Here is a 19,209-nt window from a genome sequence, read left to right as displayed (position 1 = left end):
TGGAAATGAGTCAGTGCTATAAAAATCCACACACTGGCCCTGGCAGGGTAATCGTAACATGCTGCGGAGTTTCTTTCTATCTTCAAGGATTAGGATATTTTCATCTACGGAGAATTTAGCGTATTGTGGAAATTGCCTTCTTGTGGGTGTTTGCACAGTGGGAAGTTTGAAGAATAGCCCACCGCCTCGCATGACTCATCAAAACCCCATGTGTATCGACATATTCTTGAAAATAGTCGCTCCTAAAATAAATACGCTGTAATAAGGTCTCTGTTTTCTTGAAATAATATTTAAACTTACCTACTCGTAATAATTAAAGAAGCACTTTCATGCAGAAATATTGAAGTATGGTTTAGTTTGGCGGTGGTGGTCAACCCATATCGGTGCGCTCACATGTACAGTGTTGCAAATGAAATAATATGAGACATACTTTTGGCTCAGGTCCCAGATTCAGTCCCGTTACGTGGGCTCTGGTTCGTTGTTTGAAGAGTCCAAGGCTAGGAACGACTTGGCCAAACCTTCCTTTGAGTTCAACAGCTCCGTGAGTCAGGATTTATGACTCACTGTCATGTTCCACAGAGAACACGAAGTACCGACTGTGGATATCACGATTCGGATCAGTAGCCAAATTATCTACCGCGCTCGGTGACGTACTCATGTTTATTTTAATACTCGGTAAACTCGCCAACCTGATATGGCCCAAGGTGGTAAACACAGCAGCCATTAGCACTGGATTTGAACATTGCAGTGACCATGGGGAATCACGCTTTACAACATTTTACAATATTTATGAAATTATAGCTCTATTCCGAACTATTTAGTCATTGGATCCCTATTGTCATCACTAGCACTTTACTTTTCAGTTTGGCATTAAGTAGCTCCTTTGAAAGAGCTTTCGCCCCTGATCTAAAAGTTGGTGGATCGAACCTGGCTCCTGGCTCTTTTTATTCCTAATTGTTGAACAACCAGACTAGAGTACAGCATTTCTGATTTGCTACACAAACATGTTTCTTTTTCCGTCTTGTCAGAGTCCCAAAGACCTGCCAGTACAACACAAGCCAGCGGGAGAAGTGCAGCCCCAACTTTCCCAGCGGCTCCGGCACGTGTCAGTTTGAGTTATAAATCATTCAGAGACACTCAGAAGGGACACAATGCACTTTTATCCATCCTCTTTTATTCTCCCACTGTCCGGTTTTATTATTAGATAGCTCTTTTGAGGAAGCACTGGAGCCTATATGGCAAGACAATGCAATACAATGTTGAACTGCACGAAAGGACAATCTAGTTCCTGCTCAAATAAATCAAATGTCAGTGTGTCATTGGAGACACTGATAATGGCTTTATTATTGTGGGTTTGAAGGTACATGCCATTGTACTGTTGTTGAACTGAAGCCTGCCGTCAGCTTTGATCATGTAATATAGTAACACTTCATGTACAAAGCTGTTTTTTCTTGTGTATGGTGACAGAAAAACCTTTGCATTTCCCAATCGTCTTTAAAAATGCTGAATTTATTATCGAAGTACTCTGTTGTTGACTGACGTTGAAAGAATGTGTATTGGCTCATTGAGTCATTTTATCATCTGGCTTTGTGAGGACAGTTGAAGGCTTTATGAGCTGTGTTAGGCGTTGGATGTGTTTTTATGTGTGCACAGTATAAGATATTCCACTACTCTGCTGTTTATGAGGCTTTCTGAACCTTTTCTCAGATTTTTGACTCTTTTTTTTCTCCCCATAGGAGGAGTGCCATTCAAGTCATGAGGAAAATGATCAAGAACCTGGTGCTGGACTATTCTGGGACTAACTGAATACTAACAAAGCTTGGCCGACTTTCCCAACAGGTTAGTAAAATAAGTACGTTTACATATTGCTTAGAAAGTAACTGCATAACTACTTGAAATAAATTAACATAACATTAGATTGACGTAGACCCGTAGACTGTGAAACATGGAAATAGCATCACTATTAGCTGCTGAAGCCCAATAGGAAATGGGGACAGGCTCTGGAAGTTCCTTGCGCTCATGGACTTTCCATTGATACATTTTTGCCATTATTGAACACAGCCTTGTCATTCTTTCCTCCATGTGTTTGCCTTAACATGTGTAACATCGCCCTCAGGCAAACTCAGCCAAATTGCGAGCATGAACGAGCTTCAAATAGCCCGGGGCTGAATGCTTTTGGTGAAGCCACCCTCATTTACTTTATCGCTAATAGTCTATGATGCTAATGCTATCGCTAATGCTCAGACTGTGGAGACACCATGGGCCCGATCTTGTGTTTCCAAACGCCAGCTGTAGACTAGACTTTTCGTGCTGATGGGGGCGCCCTGTGAAATTTGAGAAGAGAAAAAATGGGAGGCACTTTTTGAGCACACCATGCCTTAGTTTCCGAATCGACGCGGCCATTTAGCCACTGTCCGCAAGCACTGACGCAACAGGTATGTGCACGCTAGATCCCAGCCTCGTTTGGACCAACGCCGTTGTTGCGCCAGGGTGAGGACCAGGCCCTACGTCTTCATCTAGTATTCGCACAGTCTGACTAGTACTCGGGACCGGCAGCAGCTCTTGTCTTTACTAGTTAGGAACATATAGAAATGGTCTTGGAGCGACCTTAATGTTCACATTGTTTTGATATATGAGATGGAACATAAAACGACTGAAATTTTCCTTGTATATATTTAAAGCAACACCGTGTAACATTTTACCCTAAAAAACAGAAACTAATACAAGCATGTGTTTTATTACAGATATTATTTATAGTATATCAAATAGGGGCGGCACGGTAGCGCAGCGGTTAGCGCTCTCGCTTCACAGCTAGAAGGTCCGGGTTCGATTCCCACCAGGGACGGGGCCTTTCTGTGTGGAGTTTGCATGTTCTCCCCGTGTCTGCGTAGGTTTCCTCCGGGCACTCCGGTTTCCCCTACCACTAAAAACATGCACAATAGGCCAGGATGAATGATGTGTGAGTGAATGGTGGTGGTCAGAGGGTCCGTTGGCGCAGACGTGTGTAGTCGCGAAAGCGCTTCTGACAGTCTCCCCCAGGGGAAACTGAAGCTACAAACGTAGCTTTCCACCACCGAGTATGGAGTGAATGTACAACTGTCTCATGTAAAGCGCTTTGTGACTATATGTCTGTGAAAGGCGCTATATAAATAAAGATCTTCTTCTTCTTCTTCTTCAAATACATAAAAATGACCAAACAAACAAGTGTCTATGCTGTGAGCAGCTCATCTCTCGTAAGACCTGACTGTAACTTTGCTGAGAGTGGGTACGTCTCCAGTTCGTATCGTATCCATGGTGATATTGACTAAAGGCAGCCAAATATGACATTTAAATAGGTTACAGCTTCAACCAAGTTCATTCTTGATTGCCCACTACAAATAACATTTTCTGCTGGAGACTAGGAGCCTGTTTTGTATTGGCAACCGTTTAATCCAAAATGTTGCATAGTGTGCCTTTAATGACCTGAAAAAAAAGCTTTGAATTACATAATTGCTACTTCAACCTTATACTGAATTGAATTATGCCCATTGCACATTATTGCAGTTTCAAGTGTTTTTGATTTGGGCAACACCAGATTAATTGGTTGCATTTTGCGTGTTCCACTATGTCCTTCACCTTGAAGTCAGACAGTGAGGAGACATCAGCTGTGTGTAAGTAGGTCTTGTTTTCCTCATAATTAAAGCGTGCTGTCTGCCAAGCTCCTGATGCAACTAACAACTCACCAAGCCTCTGTCACACTGCATTAACACCAGAATGCTCTTGTCTCTTTCATTAGGTAAAATTTTCACATCAGAATGCTTAGTCTAGTTGAAGCCTGTATGTCGCAATTGTGAAATCATACTGTAGTTTTCGCTGTCAGCTCTTCTTGTACATTTGAGCCGCTGACTCATGTGCGCCCTAAATGGAAACAGACATGTGCGGCTGCAGTAAAAACACAAGTGGAGTTAGCCTAAAGGCCAAAATGAAGGGCCCGATCAACTGCGATTCCTGTCACTGCCCTCCACCAGAGCGCTCCTAGAGAATTTACAACCTCAAATTGCTATTATAATTTTATGGCGCCATTACACAGTCAAGGTTAGGGCTCTCCTTGTGGTCGAATGGCGCGGAGAAGGCAGGTGCAACACGGCAGTTACAACAGTGACACGAGAGATCACATTGTTGTACCGCATACTCATTCACACATCTGGCAGAGCGTCTAGTGATCCCCGTCAAGTTGAAGATTTATAGTGTTGTTTGAACTGACCCGAAGTTCTTCATCTTGTACGTGTTATATTTGTTGAGGTGCATTATGATCCATAACACAGTCGCCTCATCAGGGAAACAGAAAGTTGGGAGTAGAAGCTTTCGGATGCATGTGTTACTGAGTCTGAAGTGGATTGCATACAGAATCAGGGTCATAGTATGTATGGCATTGGGAAAAGTTGGGAGTAGAGTCTGAGTGCATTTTAATTCTCCCCACGTCACTGTACATGGCATCAGAGTATTTATGGCATGAGCTCATGACACAATCTAAATCATTAAGCATCGAAGGGGTGGTCCTTAAAATGGCAGCGCTTTGGACTTAACACTCTGATCATGTTTTCTTGTTCATTTGATATGGGCTAAAGAGTCCTGGTCATCCTTGAAATTGAAAGGATGTTGTCAAACTGATAATGAATGATGGTGAAGTTCTTTTTGAGCAGCATGTCCTTATGTTTACATGTAAAGTCTGACTACCCTAAAGATTCAACTCCAATTTGTCTTTTTTTGAGACAACCAGTCAAACCAGTCTTGTCTTCTTCATGACAGCTGTATGTAATCACATTGCCTTTGGGGCAACACCAAGCTGGCTGGGGGAAGAGGCAGGTTTGCCGGGTCCACGGAATTGGGCATTTTTTTAACCTTGTACAGTGGTGTTGTGTGTTTTAGCTACAGCTACAGCTTGCGGCTAAAGCCTATGACACTAGGCTACACCAGGCTACAGTTCTTAGCTGATGAGATGATTGTAATAAACTATAAATTCAAAGAGCACAACACAATTTTTTGCTTTATTGACTTTATTGGCGCTTATTTCCTGTTTTCACATGATTGATCGAAGCTAGTTGTAGCTCTGGTGGGAATCTTGTGTTTGACTCATGCCCCCAGACACACTGTCGGCACTGATCCAGCCTCTAAAGTTAGCTGTGCTATCATCCTCATTGGACTAGTAGTCTCTGAAGTAGCTAGCGCAATGTTTTGTTGATGTTCCTTTTTTGGCAGCCTGATGCAGTTTCCGGGGAACTCCTGTTCTTGTCAGACTGTGCAGGAAATGTGTCTTTCCCCTTGTTCATGCAACCACGATGCAGAAGAGTATGGGAATTATTGTGTTGGCAGCTTTTGAAATATCATTCTACATTTGCCTTTGTTGGCCACATTATGTGGTTATAATGGCAGCAGCCTCTTTGCCCATAGACGCTGTCCCCAAATATTTGATACTAAAACAATCTTTTTCATTTTAATTGGTTCATGAACACCATCCAAACCAGATTTGTGCATCTAAATTGGCCTTGCATTATTCATAATGAGGCTGACCCATTTAATGCCTAGCAAAAGGCTCGCACTCTCACGTCACTAGGTTCTCCTGGGGGCCTGTGCGTGGTGGGAGGTGAAGCTGTTCACTGTCTTTAACTTTTCATTACATAGATGTAGATCGGGTTGTTGAAGCCCACTGACTTAGTTTCCCTGCACATTGACACAAACACGCACACGCAAACGCAGCATTAGCTCCTGTGCTAAGCCTGCCCACTGTAATGTCAGGAGAGTTAAGAACCTCATCATTACATAATTCTGATTTAGGTCTCGCTCACACAGACACTGCTGCTGCACTGTGTCTCAACTCACATTTTGGCGGATTTACTTTTTTTCTCTTTTTTTCATGGTGATTAGAGATGGCGATTTGAATCCTAGTAAGAATTCCCACAGTCAGCCTAATTCCTGCTGCTGCCTAAAGCCAGGAGGGGGGCAGTAAGCTGCTCAAGCCTGTGAACACACACACTAGTGACACACATACTGGCATGCTATATGGGAGTCCACACTCTGTAACATGCATATCAAATGTGAGCACATGTACCGTTATACACGATATATCTGAGGCGTGCACTTCAGTTGCACTCGAGAAAGGATTTAGATCGAACGTAGCCAAACCCAGGAGAGCTTTGAGTATCTTGATCCTTATAGGTAAAAGCTCTGTTCTTAAATAAATGAGGCACAGGAAAAGCAAAGAAAATCAAAGGTGAGCGATTAGACCTTAGAGAAAAGCCAAAGTTAGATATCATATCTAAGCAGTGTGCACAATATCCACCAGATTAATGCTTTTGAATAATAGGAATCTGCAGCAAAGTTGAGTTCAGTGACGAGCCAAGAGTGGGCTGGCCCATTTCCTGTCACAGCACATGGCGTTTCCACAAGCCTGATGGACTCGGGTCTGCAACATGTTTGGACATCAATTAGTCATAGTGGCACCAGCAGGGGGGCTCGGAGGTGGTGAGCACGCGTTTGTTTGGTGGTTTCATTTTGCGTGTCGTTTGTATGCATATTAAACTATGACCCACAAAGGGATACATAATTGAGTGCAGACAAGATGGTCTTTGATTTCCGTGCATCATGCCAGTGTTAGCCGTGTGGTGCGTTATCAGATTAGTCTCATCACAAATCATGCATGTCAAAATATTTTATTCTTATTAGAATGTTCCTTGGTGCTAACCTTACTCACAGTATTGTTCCTGTTGTGTGACTCTGTCCCCATCAGGAAGTATTGTATTGCCTTTGCTATATATATGAATAGAGATCCTCCTGGTCAGGGTGAGCACATAAATGGAACTTATTCCACTTGTTCCAGGAAAACCAGAGCCTTTAAAAAAAACACACAAGAGCAATTGGGCTTCAGCAGGAGATGTTTGCATTCTTTTCCATTAAAAAAAAATGAAATTAAGTTGGATGTTATTCTGTTAGACCCGATTTAGTTCTGATTTATTAAGTATTTAGTAGTGGTGTGCAATATATCATCTACAAGATAATATGATAGATTAACTTTATTGTCCACTTTGGTGGAAATTTATCATTATGTTTGGAAGATGTGCAAATTTACAATATGGAGTTTCTCCAATATCAAGAAACCAATAAAAATACTTGATGTGTAATCAAAAAGTGTTCTTTTGTGTTTATTCAAGACAATCACCCTTTTAAGCCACACAAGCAGGAGTGTCTGAGACTCTTTAAAGAAATATTTTATAAGGTGTTACAGTGTTTGAGAACCACTGCCCTATGGCCCAGTTGTAGATTAAACGTGTGACCATCTCCTACATTAAGGATCGTGATGGCGAGGGCGGTATCTGCCCTAAGCATAAGCAGGAAACAGCAAATTTCTATATACTGTTTCTCACTTATGCTGCAGATCCCTACATTATCCATGAGGTCAATGGCAGACTGTGTGCAGCAGTGATCAGGGGTCAAATGTTAGCCAAACCAAGGGGATTAACAGGATAAGACAGAGAGACAGGATCAGGGTGGAAAGTAAAAGCGTGCTTCTCATTGACCACACTCATCAATCACCAGGAGTGATTAGCAGCGTAGCTGTCAGATGGTAGTGTCCTCCACTGCTAACATTTGCGGCAGTGGGCCCAAGACAATGGACTTGTGCTCTACATCTATGGGTAAATAGTACAGTATGCAGATACTTTAGCACTGACTGCCAAGGTAACGTTAATGCAGTATAGTTAATGTATCAACAGCTGCCCAGACTGTACCTGACGAGGTTGTGTTAATCATTAAGCTGACCTGAATAAAGTACATCTTATCCCAAGGATATAAACCACATGTCCACATTATATCACCAATCGGCATTCGCTTGGAGCCTATAGAAATTCTTCATCATGTAGAAATGATTGGTCTTGGAGTGAATTCCTTGGTCAGGAAGTTTGCAGTTTGAAGCGCACATGTAATATTAAATCACACACTCCCGATGCGCCTAATCGGCCTCTAAGCCATTTGCCTAAGCCGCTCTGGGCCCAATCCCATTCATAGATCCCCAGGAGCACACGTGTAGACTCTAGTGTCCGTGTGCTGCTTCACTGCTGCTTTCCAGTGCCTTTTATAGCCTCATCATTTTACACATGTTAAAGGAGCAGCAAGGAAGGGTAAAAACTGCTCTGTTTGTGTGTAAAAATGTCGTGATCATTATTGATGCCTTTGCGTTCTGAATGCATTTGGATAGTTAGGGGGGGGCTGATGTGAGCTACGGACTAAAGAATACCACTGTACTTTGGAGGAATATATTGTAATATCTTCATCTACCAGAGTTTGTTTTTACATTTTTATCTTGATACATTATAGAGTATATCTCTCATTATGTAAGTTAATGGAGGCCTGACCATGACCATGTTTATTGTCTGCCGAATGCAGCTTGTTTTTGCAAGCAATTTACTACACCATCTTCTCTCCATTCATCATTTGTCACAGCTCAGTCACAGTCTGGAAGCCCAATGTTGCATAGTTTTCTGTCACGTCTCTGACAATAGCTTTCTTTAGACTTGATGCACGCCTGCAAATGTGGTTAGTACCGCAGGTAAACAGACAGTTTCATCTGGATGTGCTCACCAAAAGTTTGATGGTCAACTTTTGAGGACCAGATTTATTGTCAATTTTAAAGGTCATTATGTAAATGGTCTGCCTCCTTTGCTCTGGTCTAAATTTGGGAAGACTAAATGGTAAAGGCCATTTAGAAGATGGACATCTTTGTTTATGTCTTTGGACAAAGTGTCATCTTGCTACAAAGCATTGAAAATCAGCATGTAGGCCAAATGCGATAAAGGAGGAGATAAAGGAGACGACCAACAGTAGGACTGCTCAGTCAATTGCAATGAACTTTGATTTGCAATTTGAATGGATGCAAAATAATCCATCACAATATATGAAACAGAATTTTCACTTTACAAAGACTTGCACACATTTTTTTGTTGAATAGGTTACATGCTGCTGTGAAATAGTTGATTTTGGACTGCGGCGTTATTCTCGGGCGGGGCGCGATGGCCGGGATCCCTTCTAGACGAGGGGATTAGGATGATGTTGATGCTTAGTGTCTCGGCCTCGGCACTTGCGTTCCTCCTGCCTCTGCGTATATGTCAGCCCTGTGTTGGTCTGGCCTTCGAGCCACCGTCGCTGGATACATCTGGCCCTCGTGCGCACATATTCGGCGGTAGACACAAACGCAGCGAGCGGGTTGCATTTAGCGGGTGAACGCGTGTAGTGTGTGCTCCGTGATGCCAACTGGAGCAGCAGCCCGGGATGCCTACACGCTCCGCAACTCGGCAACTGTTCGCTGTGTGCATGTGTGGAAGGGAGGCATCGGTGACTCAGCTTCAGATGTCCGCTGGATGTGTGTGCGTGGTTTTACGTGAGCAATAGCACTGTGACTGGGATGAGCAGCAGGGCGAGACAGCCTATCATCGTCACATGGCTGTCTTCTGTTTCCCCCCAGATGACAAGTGTGACACAGCCTGCAAAGCCCAAACATGTGAAGGGAAGGCCCACTCTTGCAGTTCACTACATTTTAACCTCCTCCCATACACAAACACCTGATAATGATTAGAAATGTGTTGTTGGTATCGGAAATCTGCGATATTTCTTTCTTTTAAAGAAGATTTGGACGTATCACAAAGAAGCTTGTCAGTCTTTATAGAATGAAACCTGTCTATATGTATTTGTGTAGAACCATTATCATAAATTAGCCCGTGGCTACATTCCAAGAAGGCATATATTTACAAAGCATCCGGAGAGTATTCATACCGCTATACTTTTCCCACATTCTTTTATGTTACAGTCTCATTCCAAGATGGATTAAATCTGTTTTTTACTCACACAATGCCCCATAATGACAAAGTCCAACAGTCCACTGAATATTTTTCCAGTAGTGCTGTGGAGCATCCAAGTGCTCTTGCGCAAACCAAAGTTGAATAGTTGGGGAGGAACACACAACGTCATGTGTGGAGGACAAATGGAACAGCATCAACATCTTTACACTATGCTCACTGTGAAGTACGGAGCAGGGAAAATTATGTTGTGGGGCTGTTTTGTTGCCGTGTTATCATCAATAGAAGAATTTATTCACAAGTTTATCAAGATATTTTGCAGAAAATACTGAGACATTCACGACAGCATGGAATCCCCTGTGTTAAATAGATGGCTGACCCTTCTTTTGCAGCAATAACTGCTTTTCTGTAGTTGCAGATTAGACGTTTACAACGATCAGGATGAATCTTGAAGACCATTCCTCTTTACAAAACTTCTTGCAGTTCAGTGAGATTTCTCTGCGTTCACTTACTTTTTCCACGCTGTTTTGTGAATGGTTACATAAAAATATTATAAAATGTAAATGTTTTGGGTGGTATTAGTTTAAGCAGACACTGTTTATTCATTCTTATGATTTTGATGAAGATCAGACCATATTTTATGACCAATTTAGGCAGAAATGTGAGAAATTCCAAAGCGTTCACATACTTTTCCTCCCACTGTATAAGATTCCACAGCTGACAGTGCATGACAGAGCAGAAACTAAGCCCTGAAGTCAAAGGAACTGTCTGTAGACTTCCGATACAGGTTTGCATCGAGGATCTGGGGAAGGGAACAGAAACAATGTTGCAACATTAAAGATCCTGAAGAGCACAGTGGCCTCTGTCATTCGTGCATTCGTACACCAGGACTCTTCTTAGAGCTGGTCGCACGTCCAAACTAAAAATTGTATATGTCCGTCACGAGCAACAAATGCGCCCAATGGCTAAATCCAGTTTGGAAATTAACGTAAAGGGACTCTCTCCTAGTTTCACAAGCTCAGCAATCAAGTCCTAATGAGTGCGAGTGCAGGCCTCCAGTAGTTAAAGCTCAATGACTTCTCTAGGTACATCCAACAAGCAATACCTTTAATCCTTGTATGTCTTCTGTGTTGTCTAGGTCTCGCTGGTCAATGCCGAGGCCATGGAGAGCTGGTGGCGGTAGCGGCTGCAGCAATAGCGTGTCTGTAAGCGTGGTCCCCGCCGCCCGGCCCATGCCCCGCCCATAATGCCGTCATCCACGAGGAAAGGAACGCTGAAGGACCCTGAGCTGGCCGAGCTGTTCTTCAAAGATGACCCAGAGGACGTGTTCTGTGACCTACACGAGATCGGACATGGCAGCTTTGGGGCAGTTTACTTTGTAAGTGGTACCAGCACGGTAACACCGGTTAAAGCTTTAAAATGTGTTTGAGGAAATTGTCAGAGCCGAGACTCGAACCCATGACCCCGAGGAAATGTGCTGCAGCCTTAACCACAGCACTAATGGCCGCACTACCTCCAATACAATTTTGCTACAAATTGAAGCGTATCACATAAAGTCAGTACAAGCTGATTTAATGAAGGACTCGGCTTACACGTCACGCTCGGATCTACTACAAGAACCGGGGCTGTCTACTTATGACACTTATTACATGTTCACAGGCAGCAGCCATTCCCTGCACGAGGATGATGATTATTATGTCGTGTATGTGGCCTTGGATTTTCTTTCACTACTACTAGTACTGTTCTATATTGATTTGGTGATTTGTACATACAATCGGGAGACTCAATCTTCAAACTGACTGATTGTGAAAGCAACTTTTCCAGCGCTATTTCCGCAGTTCTGTCATAGTAATCTCATCATCACTAATTACTCCTCAAGCCTTTGATTTGATGTGAAGAGGGAAGGCTTGGACCGTCTCTGTCCCTCCATATCCCCTACCCGTCGCCCCTCCCCTCCAGATGCAGCAGGACCGCTGGTGTTAAGCCTCTGTTGCTCTTCAGTCAGCTGCTCTCACTTGTGAAAACACTCCATAGTAAGGCAGGATTTTCTTGGCAGACAGGGCTTTACTCTTCGGTTCTATCCCATGTTATTTACAGACATATAAAGTACATGCCGCCCTCAAACATCATTAATAGCCCCAGTGCCCCGTCCGTCTGCTAGGCTTCTCTGTGCGTAGAAAATCCTGCAGCTGTACCAGTCCTGAACTCTTCACATACACATTATGCATGTTCTCTTGTAGCTAAACTCCTAGCTCTGGTTAACAACAGATCAGAACAAATGTCCAGTGGACTTTTTTGCTCCACAATAATCAATAAAACTGGCAGCCTGGTTTCTTGCGTCTTTTATATAGAAATATTCTTTCTGTGTTGTTAATGCTAAGCACAGGGCCTAAGGTTGCAATTATATTTAACCAGGCTTTGATTCGGTTAGGATCTTCTGTAAATGTCTGTAGTGCTAATTTGCTGCAATCTAGCTGCAGGTTAATTGCATGTTTGAGGAGAATAGCACAGTGGGTAATTGTATGCACTGTTTATTACTTTGAAACAAATAATGAAATTCAAAGACATGTAGATTTATGCTCTTTCATTCTTTGGTGAAAGTGTGTACTTGGTAAGACATCCATTATAAAATCATTTGTGGTGAAATCCTCCTGCTGAGCAGAGGGCCATTACCTGGAGCTTTACACATCTCCATGTTAATATAGAAAGGAATATCCTTGCAAAATTATGCCATTATTGGTTTATCGTTGTGATGACATTTGGCCTTGGTTTTAATATTTGAGTGTAAAATGAATATTGCCTCTTTATAGTACAGAGTAAACCAGAGGGAGCTCTGCTCTGCTCATACTGACAGGCAATCATTGGAATCAAATGAAACTGGAAAAAAGTCAACTGGGAATGCTCTGCGTGCCGTGAGTGTAATTCCATCTGAACCTCTACATGAATTGCCATTCATTTGTAAGTGGGCTGAAGCTGGGTTAAGGGCTTAGGCTGAGCTGCAGTGTAGTGTCCCAAAGGCCAAATACCTCTGAGGTTAACACCCGGGCTTTAATATGGGCTTGTGGATGTGTGGAGATGATTCCAATGATGATTCAAAAATGTGCACAGAAGCTGCAGACTAACCACACATGACTCCTGCCCCAGCAGTAAACACAGAGTGCTTTGATCAAGCAGAAATGAGTTCAAATTTAAATAAGAGGATCTGTTGTGTCATGCTAATACCAGCTGCTTTGAAAATGCAGTGAGTTGTGTTGCAGCTCGATGCACCAAAAGGCCCTTTTACACTTGTGAGGAATAAAGAGCAGAATCTTTACTATCCTGGCTCTTAATACACAATTTTATTTCATTTTTTCTTGTTTCTTTTTAGGCCCGTAACTCGTACTCCAATGAGGTGGTGGCCATCAAGAAGATGTCCTATAATGGCAAGCAGACAACCGAAGTAAGATATGGCATTATCAAAAGGAACAGCTCTCATGTGTCCTATGTATTAGAGAAATCAAGATAAGAATATTTCCAATAGCAGATGAAGTGACATCAATTGGCAAAAGATCAAACTGCAAATGCGGCTTTGCACAACTCTGAGGTGCCTTTTCTTTGGTCATTGGTCCGATGTGTTTCATTCTTTCACTGTTTCTGCAGAAGTGGCAGGACATCATTAAGGAGGTCAAGTTTTTGGGACAGCTGCGCCACCCAAACACAATCGAGTACAAAGGCTGCTACTTAAAAGACAACACTGCCTGGGTCAGTACCTCTACTGATAGTTTTCACTCAATCACATCCATTTGATTTATTATTCCACTCCTCAGTGGATTAGTAAAATAGTTAATTAGGATTAAAAATGTTTTCTTTCAGCTGGTGATGGAGTACTGCCTGGGCTCCGCATCAGATTTATTAGAAGGTAAGTCAGTCAGAAAAGTATAAGTAACATATAATATCCATACATATTGGTTTTTGATTTGGTCTATTTTCAAAAGTTCACAAGAAACCACTGCAAGAGGTGGAAATTGCTGCCATTACCCACGGTGCCTTGCTCGGACTGGCTTACCTTCATTCCCATAATATGATTCACAGGTGAGCTCCATGTTTCTCAGTGTCTCTAAAGGAATAACTTTGACAAACTGTTGCCATAACAGACTTTTAAGACTGGCACTTTTTTATTATGTATTAAAACTGTGACATTTCGTAACTAAGTTTTGACAAGCTCAGACCAGCCTTGAAATTGCAACAGAAGCCTGCATTCCATTGCGTGATACTGAAATACTACATTGTGTTGCTCTACCCTGGTAATTTTGTCCTTAATATGTTCTGTTGCATTTCATGTGCCCTTATCCAGAGACATTAAAGCCGGGAACATCCTGCTGACTGAGCTGGGTCAGGTCAAACTGGCCGACTTTGGCTCTGCCTCCATTGCCTCACCTGCCAACTCCTTTGTGGGAACACCTTACTGGTCAGTACATAACAGCACAGAACACAGTTCTTTAAAGGAACAGGCCACTGTTTTTACATACTGAAATATGTTCTTAGCTTAGATGGGTTGATATATAGCTGTCTGGTCTTTACGCGTGCCCTCAGTCATGTAAGCACAGACGGCGTTAGCATAGCCTCTCCCAGCATAGGTATAGCTCCAAATGCTACCAAGCACTTTCACCTATTTAAACATGGTTATATGAACCTTTACATCAGGGGTAGGCAAGTCTGCTTGGTGGAGGGCCGATTTTCTTCATTGTAAAAAGACCAAGGGCCAAACCTGACAATTTTAGCCAAAAGTAAAGCACCACTTTCTACAAATGCCAGTGCTGTGCATAATATATGACCTAATTTGGTGTTCTTTTTGGACATTTTTATGTAATTGACAGTATTTCTCACATTTTTACAGTACTTAACCCCCTGCCTTAACTGAACACATTTTCTCCAGTTCGACCTTCCTAAAATCTAAAAAGCGTCTTTAAAAAAAGAATCAAAAGAGACAAAAACTCCCAAAAAACAAGCAACAAGAAAAGCAACAAACATGCAGCAAAAAAAATTACAAAAAGTGAATCAAAACCCGTACTTCAGTTTTTAGGTTGGAAGCTCCAGTCGCAAAGCTTTTACATTTGGGTAAAGCAGAACTGGAGAAAATGTGCTTGGCTAAGGTTAAACTCCAAAATGATTAAAGTAAGTAATATTATTTCTCAAAATCATCTTGAGGGCCAAAGGTTCTAACCGGAGGGCCGGATTTGGCCCCCTGGCCTGACGTTGCCTACCCCTGCTTTACATGAACCAAGTATAGTCACACAAAATGAAACATCGATTTTCAAGGTGGATACAAAGGGGAACTATATTGCAAGGCGTAGTAATATTACTATGGTAAGAACTAAGGTACTAAGGTAAGAACATACCTCAGTATTTAATACGGTGGCCTATTCCTTTAAGACCCTTTAGCTGTTCTTTTGTTTGTTTTCATTGTTTCAAAATTTTAAATTTTTAGCTGTGTCCAAACTCATTCCCTACATTCCTAACACATTTCTAACATCTACTCACAGGGATGAGTTTATAAGTACTTTTCACAACTTTCAGAATCACTTCTCAGGGTTACTGTACTGTTGCTGTGAAAAAAGTCTGTAAATACACTCATTTTCATTCTAAACTGCACTGTAAACTACCCTAAACCGAAACTACCAGGTATGAAATAGCTTCTGTTGCTATGCTGTGATATAACCTGCACTCCCAATCACAGTAAACACCTTTAATTCCCCATGATAAAGACATATCTCACCATAAGTGCAGGGGAACAGATAGAGAGGTATGAATGCTTCCTGCACACACATTACGCACGTATTGCTCTTGTGTCATTTGCCTTTTGAAACAGTTATCTTTTTATATGGCTTTACAGAGACTTCTGCATTGTCCCATATTTGTAGACTCTCCCCTGACGACATTGGCGATAAATGGAGCAAACATCGGGGATATTGATGGGCTTTTTGGTGTCAATAGCACACTGCTTGTCATAACCAGTCTCAAACTCTCACATTTAACAGACTCCACACAACAGTTCGTTCTAGGCGTTATCACTGAGAAACAGACCCTTCGAAATCTCCAAGAGGCTTAGTAGATTAAAGCGTGTTTTCCAGTGTTAATAAATTGAGTGCCTTTTCACTATTTCACAGGATGGCCCCAGAAGTGATCCTAGCCATGGACGAGGGACAGTATGAAGGGAAAGTTGATATCTGGTCCCTAGGGATCACTTGTATCGAGTTGGGTGAGTAAACGTGTTGATAAGAAAACGATGACTGCCATAAACAGGAAATGGATCTCTAATTGTAACCTTTGTTTCCTGATCTAGCGGAGCGTAAACCACCCCTATTCAACATGAATGCCATGAGTGCCTTATATCACATTGCCCAGAATGACTCTCCGACGCTCCAGTCCAATGAGTGGTGAGTGATGATGTCAAATCTGCCCCGTGAATGAAGCAACGCAGCACGGTGATGGACGACAACAATGGATAAAGCCACGTCAGCAGAGAGCTGTGGTGCAGCCGGGGCACAGCCAGGTTAAGGCATTGTGGAGATAATCTGCAAAGTGTGACTCCAGCACCAGGCCGCGCGCAAGGTCACACGTCTAAGTCCATTATGTAATTGCATGGGGAAACTCCTTCTTAACACCGTTGTGTGCGCTTGCAATGCCTCTGTGCGCCGTGGGTACAGACGATTGATTCATAATGTCATATCAGTTGTTCCAGGATGACTTGAACTTACATTTAGGCGTGTTGCTCATTAAACACTTAACCACCGCCTTAACCAAGCACATTTTCCCCAGTTTGGCTTTACCCAAGTCTAAAAGCTTCTTGACAGGAGTTTACAGCCTATAGGCCAGTGTAATGCCTCATTTGAAAGCTAAGACTTACAAAACCTCTCATTGCTGCTGCGTTGTCACTTTTTGAACATTTAGTTTTATATACAGCATTTTTATTGTATTTTTGACACACTTTTGTTGCTTTTTTTGTCACTTTTTTTATTCTTTTTGGGTGCTTATTTGTCATGTATCTGTCAAGTATTTGTAGTTTTATTGAACATATTTTTATGTTTTATATACAGCGTTTTTGTTGTTGTTGTTGTCTTTTTTTTTATGCTTTGTCACGTTTTTATTCTTTTTTGTGCTTTTTGTCATGTGTTTGTCGCGTATAATTTTTTTTAACATATTTTTATATTTTATATACAGCGTTTTTGTTGTATTTTTGGCACACTTTTGTTGCTGTTTTGTCACTTTTATACACTTTTTTTTAAATACTTTTTGAGTCTTTTTTTTTACAGATTTGTTTTTTGACTTTTTTTTTGCTTTTTGGTCGCTTTTTTGACACTTCTTTGCCTTTTATTTTGTCACTTTTTTTTGCTTTTATGTCGCGTTTTTTATTTATTTTTTGTGCTTTTTTGTCATGTTTTTGTTCCGTATTTGTCTTTTATTTTTTAATTGCTGTTAATGCGTTTGTCATTTTTGTGGCGTTTTCATCTCTGTTTACTGTAGTGAATGTTGAGAAGGCATCAAGAGCAAAGAATTGTTTTTTCAGCTTTGCATTTGCGAACAATACGATATGGAGAGACTTGCTGACAAGTGTGGTTCCCCTCCAAATCATAGTGCAAAATAAATCCAGTTGAGAACAAAGAACAAAAAAAGGCGAGTAGCAGCATGTGGCGCGTCTCATGCTGGAGTTTTGCCTGAAGGCATCAACGACCTTTTCTCTGCTGTCTTCCCAACACTCATTTAGATAACGTATTCTTCACCTCGACACCGGAGCACAAATACAAGGCTGCTGTAAAAAATTAGCTTCTGTTTGTAACATCGTGCTTGGCTCCATGATTGCTTTTTAGAGTTGTGATATTTTTGTTCCAACGGCCCAAGGCATCAGCCATATTCTGCCAGATGAGACTAGGAGAGAGTGTAGTGTGCAGCTTGAACAATTCTCTGGAGACAGTGCAAGAATAAAATAAACCCATCAAAATGGTTTGTTTTAAATGTTGGCCTCGCGCTGACCTCTTCGTTTTACATTTACAGATTTTTGTCTTGATGCCCCATTTCGCAGTCAGACTTGCAGCGAGAATTGTGGAGCGTATTTTTAGCTCTGAGTCAGTGGCACAGTGTTCCACAACTCCATTGGCCTATTTCCTGATTGCCCCACATATTTATGTAATCTATGGTATACATGTGTATACATTAATGGACATTATGAGATTACGCACAAATCCTGTGGCTTAATATAGTGATATACATAAACAAAGATGTGATTAGTCATGTTGGATTAAATGGATAGCCATCTGCTGTACTGTCTGCCTGGCATTGCTGCTTCCATAGTTTTACAATGTATGTATTCCCCCCCCCCCCCCCCTTTTCTAATTATCTTTGCAGGTCCGACCATTTCCGAAGCTTTGTGGACTACTGCCTACTGAAGATTCCTCAGGACAGACCCTCGTCGGGGGAGCTGCTACGAGTGAGTGCTCTTCCTTGTGACCTTCCACTTCCTTCCACTCCGGATGAATCACTCAATCCCACCCACAGAATCCCACCAACCAACTTTAAGATTCCGAAATTGAATAAAACTTTGCGTGTTAATCCATGATTTGCTTCTCTGTAATTGAGGTGTTGATCTTTTTGTTTATGTGACTGAAAGGTAATCCTATTGGTCGCTAAGAGACTTACTTTCTGGGTGAGCAGACATACAGTAGATCCATCCATACAGTAGATAGCAGGGTTAGGTGTTGGATATCTCGATTGGACTGACTTTTCGACAGGAATTCTCTTTCCCCAACACTTTCTGACCTAAATCCTGGCTAGAAAACCATTAACCAGCGATAAGTCACAAACAGACTTTTGGATGAGTAAAAGGGACACTTTATCGTGAATGGATCAAGGGGAGGGGGCCGTTTTAGCTTATGATTAATACCCCACGTTCCCTTGACAAAATCACTCTTCCTGTCGGCACACATGCAAACCAGCTCTTTACAGGGGAAATCAGGTCACTAATCTGGGGGCCTTCAGCTATCAGAGCGTTGGCTACAGGTTAAATACGCTTCTGGGCACATTATCATATTAACGAGAATCAGGCAGCTCTGCGATTTGCCATTTTGGACGTGTTAAACTCAACCGTTCATATTCTCTATACTTCATTTACTTAAATGTCGAGCATGCTATCCCTGCTGACAGGATCTTCTGTTTTGTATCTTTCTGGCTTATAGAAAACACTTTGCGACGCTGTGTCTACAAAAAGCTTACTCACTTAGAGTGCTTACTTACTTTGCTTCTCTCTTAAGAAGCTTCCTCTTGCTCTTGTAGTCAAAATGTCATCCTAGCAGAGGTGGTCAGTAACAACTGTGCTTATTGGAGGTTTTGACAATCTGTACTTTTCTTGAGT

The 19,209-nt window shown here is 42.0% G+C and overlaps 1 protein-coding gene across 4 annotated transcripts in view; it reads left to right on the top strand.

The window, feature by feature from the left end:
- The window catches only part of taok3a (TAO kinase 3a), a 45,039-nt gene that overhangs the window by 11,026 nt on the left and 14,804 nt on the right, over positions 1-19,209 (top strand). For 3 of the 4 annotated variants that reach the window (XM_079557672.1, XM_079557674.1, XM_079557675.1), the window contains exons 2-11: positions 1,737-1,839; positions 10,963-11,202; positions 13,192-13,263; positions 13,464-13,565; positions 13,677-13,722; positions 13,799-13,895; positions 14,158-14,271; positions 15,971-16,062; positions 16,147-16,240; positions 18,207-18,288. In XM_079557672.1, the coding sequence (XP_079413798.1) occupies positions 11,071-11,202; positions 13,192-13,263; positions 13,464-13,565; positions 13,677-13,722; positions 13,799-13,895; positions 14,158-14,271; positions 15,971-16,062; positions 16,147-16,240; positions 18,207-18,288 (831 nt within the window). In that variant the 5' untranslated portion in view covers positions 1,737-1,839; positions 10,963-11,070. Of the gene's footprint in view, positions 1-1,736; positions 1,840-3,622; positions 3,651-10,962; positions 11,203-13,191; positions 13,264-13,463; positions 13,566-13,676; positions 13,723-13,798; positions 13,896-14,157; positions 14,272-15,970; positions 16,063-16,146; positions 16,241-18,206; positions 18,289-19,209 lie in introns of all 4 variants that reach the window. The other variant, XM_079557673.1, reaches the window with a different exon arrangement.

Source organism: Gobius niger (genome assembly GCF_951799975.1).
Source record: "Gobius niger genome assembly, chromosome: 1".
NCBI classification, from domain to species: Eukaryota; Metazoa; Chordata; class Actinopteri; order Gobiiformes; family Gobiidae; genus Gobius; species Gobius niger.
This window is presented reverse-complemented; position numbering and strand designations above follow the sequence as displayed.